General features: G+C 46.4%; 1 protein-coding gene across 1 annotated transcript in view; it reads right to left on the bottom strand.

Annotated features, from left to right (window-relative positions):
• Positions 1-3,315: 3,315 nt before the first annotated feature.
• Positions 3,316-12,212, bottom strand: part of Erich6b (glutamate rich 6B) — a 26,689-nt gene continuing 17,792 nt past the window's right edge. Inside the window, exons 6-9 of the mRNA XM_012516709.1 lie at positions 9,518-9,603; positions 9,206-9,358; positions 5,822-6,047; positions 3,316-3,525 (exon numbers count right to left, since the gene is read on the bottom strand). Coding sequence (XP_012372163.1) covers positions 3,316-3,525; positions 5,822-6,047; positions 9,206-9,358; positions 9,518-9,603 — 675 coding nt within the window. The remainder of the gene's footprint in view (positions 3,526-5,821; positions 6,048-9,205; positions 9,359-9,517; positions 9,604-12,212) is intronic.

Genomic DNA, 12,212 nt, shown 5'->3' with positions numbered 1-12,212 from the left:
GGTTGCAGCGCCTTGCTGTCTAAGTGGAATAGCATCTCCGCAATTCCCAACTCCTGACAACCAGCTGGCCTGGCCGCCCTGGTGTCCTCATACCTGACATATGATCTGTTTTGCTTGATGTTTTTTGCCAACCCACCTTGGAAGCTCCATGGCACAGCAACTTTGTGTCTCCAGTAAACTACAAGAATGACTCCTGCTGCTTGTAGGTGCTCAGAAACAATGTCCTCCAAAATGGTCATTTGTAGGGCAAGTGTCGCGCAGCCTTCCTCTCCCAGTCCCATTCCCACCAAGTTCTGCCTGTTCTTCCCACATATAGTAGCTCTGATTCCTGCCACTTCTGTTTCCAGTGTAACTTCCGGGGCAAGGTTCTCATGTTCAGTATTCCTTGCTGGAGCTCCAGAGGTATCTTTACTACCAGAGCCCAGTAACACTTCCTATCATTGCAGGAATATAAAGCTGTGAATCCTAATCACACAGGGACTTGGTTGGCCCCTTCTACTGCTCATTCATGATGATCCTTGAGTACAGGCAAGGGAAAACCTCACTAGCATGAACAGAGAGGAACTAGAGGATGGACCAGAGATGGAAGAACACGGGGGATGAGAGCAGGAAGCAGCACACGTGCAGATTTGTCTTTTGCCCAAGGCATTGGTGCAGACTTGCAGGTGAGACAGGGCTGGACCAGACCTCACCTTCCTCCTCCCGGCTGTGCCTCCTGCTGTAGTTGTGGCTGTCTGTGCTACACTAAGCGCTGAGCGGCGAGGAGGGTCTCCTTAGCCACAAGTTCACTCTGCCATCGCAGATTCTGGGGCTGCACCTGGTGATGGTTTTCCTTTCCCAGCTGGGGCAGTGTTAAGCTTTGTAGGATGCTGGGGTCCATTTCATAGGGAAGGAGTCTCTGGCTCTGGTGTGTGGCTTCCCTTCTGTGCTGTTTATTGAGCAGAGGCAGGATGGCGCACCAAGTTGCTCTTCGATGAGCTCCCCACAGCTCAGAAAAAAAGTAGAAGCAAAAACAGAAAAAGAGTATGGGAGGGCAGAGGGAAAGAGTGTGCTGTGCTGTTTGCTGCTGTTTTCTTAAAGAGTTTTTACCACTGTGTTAACTTGTTAACGTTATTTACATTTTCCTCCTCCTGCCTACTGACAGGACCTTGACTCATACAATGTTTTTTAGTTTCTATAGTTTTACTGCCTGTTAGATTCATTCTAATGGGAGAGTCCATTCTATAAAGGGAGAATTGGGGGTAGAGGGGCTGGGCAGCCAAAAGAGATACTATCTAACAAACTCAAAATGCCATATCCTTACTCATGTCTGGCTCTCAGTATCTCTGCAGAGGCCCTTGCCTCTCACTGGAGTTCCCAGCATGTCCCGCTGCTGTTCATTCTGCAGCTCTACCCAGGAAGAGGTTCTTGTGACTCAGCTCTCCCCATAGGTTCTCCCTTGGTTCCATTCTACTGTGTCCTCCATAAAACTACAATTTCGTTGTTTCTTTCCAACTCTATAAATCCTTCCTACTCGCCACTCCCCATCTCACCCTGGCCACCAGCTATACACAGTCTTCTCGGTCTGCTCAGCACATGGTAGGTGCTTTGTTGGATGTCCTAATTAAATACTGAAGAGACCATTTTGGAGGGCATTGGTAGGAGCTCCATGTACCTTGGAGCATATACTCATGAATTACCCTTCAGGAAATCATTGAACCTACCAGTTTAGTATGGATACATAGCCAAATCTACTTCATTTGCATTTCTAGAAGTGCCTTTTTTTGGCCAGGCCAATGAAGATAAAATGATACTGAGCCAAGGAGGATTTTTTCTTTTGGAAATGTTGGCCTGAGAGAAGGCAGGGGTGTGAAGCAGATGTTGTCAAGAGATGAATTGTGGCCACATGAGGCCTACCAAAGTTCTTACACCAAAATCCTAACCCCTAGTACCACAGAATGAGACCTTATTTGGAAATAAAGTATTTGCAAATGTAAGATGAGGTGACACTGGTGGAGAAGCAGGGGAATCCAAGACCAGAGCCATTTCTGCCTTCTACCCACCCTGTGTCCAGGTGTTGCTTTGGTGACCCCAAGTCAGGAGGCCCAGCCCTGGAGGCTGATAGGGAGTTGTGCAGAGGTAACACAGCTTGGTGTTAGGGCTAAGTCCCCACAGCTCCTTGGGGCAGGATGAGGGTGAATTCTGTACGAAGTGGAATCTTAGCAGCAGCATTTGGAGGTGGGCTTCAGCCTGGGATAGGGGGTCGTAGAAAACCCCATGTTGTCATCGGAATGGTTATCAGGTAGTCAGGTAGGTTGGGACCCCAGTCTTCACTGGCACTAACTAGTATGGAATCTTGAGTCAGGCATTTAATCTCTTTTCCTCAAGAAAATGCTGTCCATGTCACAGCATTTGTGACAGCACTTGTGAGCCCTGTGAGGCCTAACTTGTGTAGTATGTAGCCCAGGTTCGTAATTTGTTTGAAAGCAGTGAGTACCATAATGAGAAAGGTGAATGAACTCTTTCTGGAAAACTAGGGAAATGCAGACGTGCACCTAGCAAAGTACATCTGACAGACACCTTGGAGCTGCTCTGGAGTGAAGGGAGGGACTGAGATGGTCGGCATGACACTCACCAATAATTTCTAATGGTGAGCCACTGTTCTAGCAATGAGGCATGCACGAACTTGTTCACTGCTCCCAGCGCTGTGGTGGGGGCACTATTTCTAGGCATTTTACAGCTACGAAAATGGAGGCCTAAAGCTGCTTGCCCAAGAGCACACAGTCTATAAGGGGCCGAGCTGGACAGTCTATCCTCTGAGTCAGGGAAGGTACTGTCAGCTGCAGAAGAACTTCTTTTTTTTGGACAGAAATTAACTTTTAATAAGAATATTGCCAAGTCTGTATTATCATACAAAGCATCTAGAAGATGTCATACAATAACTATTCAAACTTTTGGGCAACAAATGAAGAAAAAGTAATTCTGAAAGTCTTTGGTTTTCCGAGCCTTGCAAAAGAACTTCTGAAGCGAGCATAGGAGGAGGCAGGGCAGGTATTGCCATGTGTTGTATGTTGCAGTAACCCTGCACCTCCAAAGCTGTCGGGCCAGAGGTAACTATTGTCTTTATGCTCAGTCACAGATTTGGTCAGCCCTGAAAAATCTTATTTGTTTTCTCCCCAACCAAGGAGCTGTGACAGGTCTTAAATTATAAACCAAGTCTCCAATGACATAAACAGGTCTTTGGGGTTTTCCATGAAGTTCCTGGGAACTTGCTGTTCCCAAGACATTCAGTAGAGGCTGGGTAAAGCCTGGGAAAATTTGGTGACTGTCGGAAAGTCAGACTTGAGACTTACTCTTTGCCAGACTCATGTTCACTTTCCACATTGTGGTGGCTTTGATGAAGTCTTCCAGGTCAGGAACGGTCAGGAGATTCAAGATCCCATTCATTTTTCCCAGAAGGATCTTGATCTTCCAAGCTGTTGGGCCAGGTACCACCTCTAGGGCTGCTGTCTTTTTCATGTTGCTCAGCACTTCTGGGTTTATGAACTGTGGGATTCACAGAAGGCCAGGTGAGGACCACGGCTGTCTGGGCTCTGCTCCCGCTACACAGGAATGGCGGCCTGCTGCCAGGGCAGGTCTTCCCGGGAACCTGTGCCCTCGAGGGCAGAACCATTTCTCTAGCCTACTTCTAGCAGCCTTTCTGCTGCATCCCCACACTCTGGCCACTGCTTGTGACTGTGTGCACAGGGCAATGTGGGCCGAGGCCACATGCCGGCTCAACCCCACACCAGAGTGGAAGGTGGCCTGGCCATGAAGGCGGTGCTGTCTCTGGGGCTGAGCTTCTTGCCTATGGGTTCTAGGCCTCAGGGCTGGGTCAGGGAACTTCCAGGGCTCAGAGACCTCACGTGCCCACTGACGAGCCCCACTTCTACCTGAGAGTCTGTCTGGTTTTGTTGAGATGAGGCCTTGCCCCAGTGAGGCGGTCTCAGTGTCACCCTGTGCCTTTGTGGCCTGTAAAAGGTTCATAAAAAGTCTTGTGAAGAGGATATGATAAAGAACAAATAATATAATCATGTAAAGGTAACAAATTTCCTTGATAAATGCAATCATAATATATATCTACATTGTACTAAAAAACTTAAAAAATAACATTTTGTAAAGCTAAAAAGAATAATACCAGCATGCCCTATTTCTGTGAGGTCTCCTGATGATGACATGGCTTCACCCATGGTAGCATTCCTGGGCTGTACAATTAGCTGGCTGTCTAACAGAAGGCAGCAGGCCAGCTCTGACCTCTCCTGTCTCTGTGACTCTTTCTATTTGTGCTGGCTCGCTCCATCTCCCTCTAGGGGTGCAACTCCCCTCCATGTCCCAGGGCTCTTAGGCCTCCTGATCTTCCTGTCCATGCAGCCTTTTTCTGGGTTCTCTCTCCCTTTCCTGGACCTCATCTCCTGGGGAAACCCACTGCTATTTACAGACCAGAGGCCCAGGCAGGCCCCTGTGCCCTTTCCAGATCTGACCGCTCCCCCTGAAGCTTGTGACTGCTGAGGCAAGAGTGTGAATAGGCAAGTCAGTAGAGCTGGGTTCAGCTACTGGAAGAAATCCACATGGGCAGGGATGTTAGGACACCACTATTCAGCTTGAAAAATGTGGCTATGTCAGAAAGGGACCCAGGATACCAGCTGGTCAAGGCTGCTTGGAACATTCCTGGGGTTAGCATTCAAAGTTCCACATCCCGGGAAACACTTAGTCCTGAACAAATGGGCAGCTGGTCACTCTAATCCTACATTTTCGCTTCTAAAATAATATTTACGCAGCTTAATTTTTCTAAAGTTGGCTATTGGACTTCTTCCTCCAGCTGCCTCGTCTCCCAAGAGACATGTCTGTATCTACTTAGCTGTCTCCACTGACTGCCTTTCTAGTGGGGTCTGTGGATGGAGCCTTACCTGTGCAGTGGGGAAGGGGAGGTGGAGCACGAATAGGGCTATGTTCAAGTCTCAGCGGTGGCCTCTTTATTCCTTTCCTTACCTCTGGTCCCTAGGAAGCATCTCAAGAGTCCACCCTCTTCCCCTACCATGATGATACCTCCAGGGGTCCAGACTTGCCATTAGTATTGTCTTGAATTATTCTCCCACGAGGATACAGCCAAGTCCTAAACTGCTGTACCTGTGCATATGACCTTCACTGATGATGAAGTCTTTTCCTAAGTATCTAAGGTAATTGCAGATTCAGAATCAGATCATCCTAGATTAGGGTGGGCCCTAAATCCGATGACCAGTATCCTCATGAAAGAGGAGGAGGAGATTTGGCAGAAAGGGGATAGATGAGGAGGATGCAGGCAGAAATTGGAGCGGTATAACTATAAGCCAAGCATGCCTGGGATGACCAGAATCTGGGAGAGGCAAGGATGGGCCCCTTGGTCAGAGCCTTTGGATGATGTCAGATAGTTCATCCTCAGAACTGCGAGAGAATAATCCTTTGTTGTTTGAAGCCTCCTGATTTGTGCAATCTGTTATGGTGGCCCTAGGAAACTAGTGCACGGAGACTACTTTCCTGCTCGGCCCAGGCAAAGCACACTGGATCTTCAGTGACTGCTTGGGGCTGAGTGTTTAGGGTGGACAGCAGCAGAGTGACCATCCTTGGCTGTCAGGCTGGGCCTTCCATGGCCAGGCTGATGTGACTCTGAGGTGAGGCAAGGCAAGTGACGTCTCTGTTTTTCTGTCTGGCTTATAATGAGCTGAGGATGTCAGCTCAGTTAAAGGAAGGTGGCCTTGCATGAGCCACAGTCTGTATGTAGGTGGGTGTCTGGGCCCACAGAGGGTAGAGAAAATCAAGGCCTTACCTTGTATTTAGTGCCCAGATTTAAACAAACCCACTTCTGATCATGGAAGTAGCAGAAGAGGATCTGATCTTGGCTTCTTATTTGCACCTGGATGTACTTGTTGACTTTCAAGGAGATACACTTGATAGGGAGCTCGTGGATGTGGATCCTCAGATCCCACCAGTTCCAGGCCTTCTGGGGCCGGCCTTTGGGGAAGTAGTGGCCCAGGCTTCTGCTCAGGTTCAACCTGGACTGAGAGGTTATGTTAGGCAGCTGTAGTGCTGGGCCCTGGGCCCCATGGCAGAGCAGGGCCCAGAGCTGTGGCTTAGCCTCACTTCTATACACTTTTCAGTCCCTGGGTCACACATACTCTTCCTTGCTTGTAACTTCTCCGTGCTAAGGTCTCCTGCCCTTCATGCATGGCTGGCAGGCTGCACCTCCTTCAAGTCTCACCTTCAATGCCCCCTTCTCAGAGGGGCCCCTCTAGCTCTCTGACGATGATCTATAGACCTCCCCATTAGCTTCCATGACCTGTGTAGCTATGCACGTATTGTCTCCCAGAGCAATGGGGTCATTGTTGGCTAATCCAGTATTTTCAGTGTTGTTATAAATCCAGACTAAAGATGAACTCCTAGAGGCAGGACCCGTGGAGATCTGGCTACTCAGGTCCATGCCAGCACCTTGGGCACAGTGCCGAGTGAGGGTGGGTGGGCGGATTTCTCCTCAGCCGTCCATAATTTATGGGGGCCTGCCTGCCTTCTAAACCTTTCTTTCAGCAGCCCGAGTTGCCTAATGGATAAGGCATTGGCTTCCTAAACCTTTCTTTCCTGGCCCTTCAAACCCCATGTATTTCTTCATCACTGGGCCTAACCTGTCCCACTGTACTCTTCTTCACCTGCCCAAGAGGTTGTACGTTCAGTGATGAATTGCAAACCTGGGCTTGAGCCAGATGTTCTCAGTTCAAAGCCCAGCACTGCCACTAGCAAGCTGCGTGACCTTTGACCATTACTGAACCTCTCTACACCTCAGTTTCCACAATTGTAAAATGCAAGTAATAGTACTTTCCTCATAGAGTTGTATGGGGATCAAACGCCCATCCTGGGAGCAACTCAGTAGAAATTAGAATTTCCTTACTGTCGGGAACCGAGGGGAAAGGAGAGAGGAATCTTATGTGAGCCTGCAAGGAGCAGATCCCTACTGGCTTTTTACTCCTTGAAGTGGCTGCCGACAGAGTTCTTGTGTGGGATTAAAATCTTTCCCTGTCTGAGTACGCGGTTCTGGGCTAAAGGTGCCAGAGACAAGGGGTCTAGAACATTAAGTGCATTGGGACTGGAGGCTGTGCCACCAGGAGCGAGGGCCCTGTGCTGTGGAGAGGGGAGACCATGGAAATCGGAGACCTCAAGGCGCCTGTGCTCTGTCCAGCAGTGAGAAGCAAGGGCAATAAAAATGACAGTGATGTCTTTGAAGGGTCCTACTCTGCTTTAGGGGCAAATGGGAGCAACAAAAGAGGGGAAGGACTGGCTGGATGGGACACTGTGTGGGCCACGGGCCAAGACTTATGAGGCCCACTCTAGCCTGACTGCCAGCTTGGAAGACTGAAATTCACTGGCACTAAGCCTGCCTCTTTTGGGCTCTAGGGAGGAGCTCAGGTTCGAAAGGGAAGCAGCCAGCATTTCTCTTTCCTGACAGCCCATGAGCAAAGTTTCTGAAAATCTTCCAAAAGCACACAGGTCTCAGGCCCAAGGAAAGCAATGGAGTTGAGAAATTGGGGTTCTTGGAACTCCACTGGCTACTGGCCAGAGATTGAGCCTCTGAAACAAGATTGCTTTGGGGAACAGGGCCTTTAGGCCCGAGGTAGCTGCTGCCCTGAGGATCAATGCCTGAGCCACTCCCTTACAGAGCAGAGGCCTTCCCAGAGCCCCAGAAATAATCAGCACACTCGCAGCCCACTCCTGAAACAGAGGCGGCTTTAGGGTTGCTTCTGAGGATTCTGATGAGGGGAAGTGGGGTCTCCTACCCTTGGAGTGTTTGTCTTTGTCTTAGATCCTCGGGTGGGTGTCACAGCCTTGGGGGAAAGGACACTTAGAGGCATGAGCAATGTGTCAGGTGCACATTGGCCTGGCTGCTGGCCCTGCTGAGGTGCAGAGTGACCTGACACACATTTACAGAATGTAAATCTCCAGGCTTGGCCCTGCCCTTCAGAGCTGGGATCTTGACTTTGAGTTGCCCTAACCCAATCCGAAATTAGGCCAGCTGGTGCTCTGAGCAGTCTCGATCCTCTTGGGTTCTGTTGGGCCTTGGGATATGGGGATAAGATAAATTATCTTTCTATACCTCACTTTATGCTTTTTTTTTTTTTAATGATTTTTAAGGCTGAATCAAAATGGCATAAAATTTCTTTCCTACAATTTTCTTCTGTATGATTCAGCTTATATGATTTATCCTCTGAACCTGTTTGTTTATCAATGAAAAGATTTCTCTAAATTTTCTATCTCATTGCTATTTGTTTCTCAATAAAATTATGGAAAAATAAATTTTCTATTGGAACATTGCCAAAAACTATTTAAGATAAACCAAACTTCTTGTCCCACTCCCACTTCCTGTATCCAGGATGAGATTTTTTAGGCAGTATTTTTCCATACTAACAGCCCTTAGAGGAGAGCACAGAACTTTTAGAACTAGGAAGTTGTGACCATTTTAAAAATCCACTGGGAAATGGTGTTTAAAATACCCATGAGTGAAGAAAAATTTTTTACAAGCCAAGGCTTAGAGGGAAAATTTTTTTTTAGAATAAAAAGAAATTAAGTTTGGCTTTGATAATCAAGTATAAGTTGATCCAAGATAGTCTGCGACTCCTGTGCCACAGTGGAAGGGGAAGCCTGAATGGAGATGCCTAGATCACCTCAGAGATGAGGAAATTGTCTGAAGCGACCAGTTAGTTTGTGTTGGTAAGGTGAGGCTTTCCACTATCACCAGCTCTGGGAACCTAAGAGTTTCCTTGATTATAATGAAGTACTTAGAAGTTGCCTTGTTGACCGTGGCTTCTGTACACAGTACGTGCGTCTCTGTAGCCCTCACCACCCTGCCTCAAGGCCCCTGGGTCTTCTGGGGTAATTCCCAGGAAGTGTGACCCTGGAGAGGTGCTTAGGCAGTGCAGCCAGCAGGCCGTGGTTGCTGAGCCTTGCTGGCTCTTTTGTCCTCGCATAGGCCATGGTGCCATGAGGATCTTGACCAGTCTCTGAAGGAAGGGCCTGTCCTATAAGTTTCTCATGGTGCCCTTTCTCTGGTATCCAGTGTGAGAGAGTTACGAAACAGGGAAGGAGGAAGGCAGTGTAGGTTGGGGATCAAACTTTCACCACATTATTCCTCCGTGAGCTCATCGGGATACTGGGGACTCAAGCTTACCAGATGTCTCCATTTTCATCAAAGAAGGTGGCCTCGCCAGAGTTGTTGATGAGGGCCTGAACTCTCATTTTCCTATCATCTTCCAGAATGACGTATACGAACTTTTTAACACCGGTGCAGGCGATGAGCACCGCCAGGTTTCCTGATGGATAGCTGAGAGATGGTTAAGGCACTGAGAATCCCTTGGGACCTACCTACTGAAAAAGGCAGAGGACATAGTCCTCAGCCAAAACCTGCATGCCAACCCCAAACCACAGACTTGTGCCATGCCAATCTGTGCCTCTGTGAGCATCTCTCTGCTATAGTGGATACTGTATCTGGCCTGTCCCATCAGGAAAGAGAATTTGGAAGATGTTCTTGTTGGAGTAGAGAATTAGCTTTCCATCACCTTGATGTACCTAGGAAGGAAGGACAAACCTATGTGGAGTGCGCAGGCGCCAGCTGCACTCCCTGAGTGTGATCTGCTCATGACAGCACTGGGAAGGAACCACATGATGTCACACTGATGATCCCACCCAACTTGCTGGGGAACACTGCGCACCTGCCTCCATGAGGAGAGGCTGACAAGGTGAGCTGGGGAAGGGGCACACTGTGCTCCAGTATGACAACCTTTGTACTCAGGGCCTTTGCCCTGAGCTGCATCTCAGCCTTTTAAAAATTTTTTTTTTTTTTTAAATTTTGAGACAGGATCTGGTTAAGTTACTAAGCTATCTAACTCAGGTCAAACTTTCAGTCCTTCTGCCTTAGCCTCCCAGAGTGCTGAGATTACAGGTGCGTGCCACAGTGCGTGGCTGCTGACCTCACCACCAGTCCCATCAGGAAAGAGAATTACATCTGTGAAAGTCCTATTTCCAGACAAGAAAATATCCTGAGGCACCAAAGTTAGGATTTGAACATATCTTTCTTTGGGAACACAATTTAACGCATAACATTGACATATTCAAGTTGTAATATTTTTTTCTTAAATTAGATTAAGTTATGTTTTTGTAGGAAATTGTTCATTTTATGTAAAATTTTGAATTTATTGTCATAAATATTTTGTCATATAGTTAAAACTGTGGCTGTACTTATGTCCCTATTTTTAGTCTTTATGATAGTTATATTTCACGGGTGATTTTCTATACTGGGAATCAAACTCAGGACCTTGCCCTTGCCAGGCAGGCGCTTGTGCCACTGAGCTATATACTTGGTCTGTATTTTACATTTTCTGAATCAACCTTGCCAGAAAGTTTGCCAACTTTAGTACTGTTTTCAAAGAACCAGTTTATGATTTGCTTATTCTATTATTTCTTTGCTTTCTACCATGCTCAGTTTTGCTTATTATTACCATTTGTAGCCCTCCGCCTTCTGTGGGTCTTTTGTGTTATCCTGTTTTTCTACTTCTGTGACTCGGACCCTGAGCTAATTGGTTTTGGTCTTCTTCATGATTCTCCTCCTCCTTTGTACGAGCAGTGAAAGCTATAATGTTCCTCTCAAAATACCGAGTCACCTGTTTCCCAGGAGTTAGCCTTTCATTTTTTTTTTTAGATGTGAAAATGTCTTTATTTTAGAAAGTGAATTCCAGGAAGGTTAAAAAGCAATACCAGAGGACATAGGTGCACAAATGGATGTAGTCAGTCGTTGAAAGCATTTAAGTAAGAATATGGCAATATAACTATCAAAAAAGCATGACTTAGGTGTTCCAAGCAAAACATGTAAATCATTCCTAACTTGAGCATTTCCTAGACAGGGAGGAAACAATTAACATTTAAAGTCTGGAAAGCATTTTCCTTGATTAATTATATTAGGTGGATTGTTTGCCTTTGATCAAAGTCAAATTCTTTTTTTCCCCATAATTTTATTGAGAAACAAATAGCAATGACAGTTTCAAATCAAATTAGTAGGACAGTTTTAATAATTAACACATTGCATACTGTCTTCCTAGTGGTTATTTGTTGTACAGGATGCAGACATGATATCAAAGTCAAATTCTTTTAAACATTATAAAGTATTACACAGGTCCACTATTAAAACAGACAACATGGAGTAAGTTAATTCTGGTGTAATGTATTCCAACAAAACTTAGAAAATAAAGATGCTGAGGTGGCTCTAGACTGATTAGTAGTCCTCTCCTCTGCTGACAACCTCTCTACACAGCAGGATGGTGTTTTCAAACTGTGCTGTGTATGGCCCTTTAATGTCACACAGTGGTGGGTATGGGTCTACAATGCCCACGTTACACAGATTCTTCAGTGCCATCAAGTATTTACATTCTCTTAGGCAATCCAGGCATTGGCGGTAGAAGGCGAGTGTGCTAAAGTTTTCATTATTGACATTTAACAAGTGTTTTGTTCTTGGAAGCCTTATTGACACATGTCCAACATCAAAATTTTTCATATAATGTGAATACTCCATGTCGTCATGAACAACACTTTTCCTGTACTACCAATGGCATACACTTCCCCTTCCTCAACCATGTTGCCTCCCTGCCCTTCATGTTGGACATGATTTTCCCCACATGTATTCTGTACTGCCCAATTGTGTGTCCATTCAGATTATGGATCGGCTTCACTTGGTATGTCTTCCCGTCGATTTCCACTTCTTAGGATTACACTACTTTTTAAATGGCCTCACCCACATCACACAGTGCCAACACACTTTATTCCAGTATTAGTGGCATCTTTTACAGCTTTTAATAATAGGGATTAAAAGTGACAGTAAAAGGGCCAGGGAGATAGCTCAGTAAATAAGGGTTTGCCTGCCAAGAGCAAGTGCCTGAGTTCAATCCCTGGTTCACAGAAAAGACCTAGAATAGCAAAGGCAATCCTGGGCAATAAAGACAAGGCAGGAGGCATTACAATTCCTGATTTGAAATTATACTACAAGGCTACTGTGATAAAATCAGCATGGTATTGGCAACGAAATAGACCTGAGGATCAATGAAATAGATTAGAAGATGCTGAAGCCCCTACACTCAGCCACATTATCTTTGACAAAGTGGCCAGACATACTCACTGGAAGAAAGATA

Source organism: Octodon degus, unplaced genomic scaffold, assembly GCF_000260255.1.
Source record: "Octodon degus isolate 3935 unplaced genomic scaffold, OctDeg1.0 scaffold00122, whole genome shotgun sequence".
Classification (NCBI taxonomy): domain Eukaryota; kingdom Metazoa; phylum Chordata; class Mammalia; order Rodentia; family Octodontidae; genus Octodon; species Octodon degus.
This window is presented reverse-complemented; position numbering and strand designations above follow the sequence as displayed.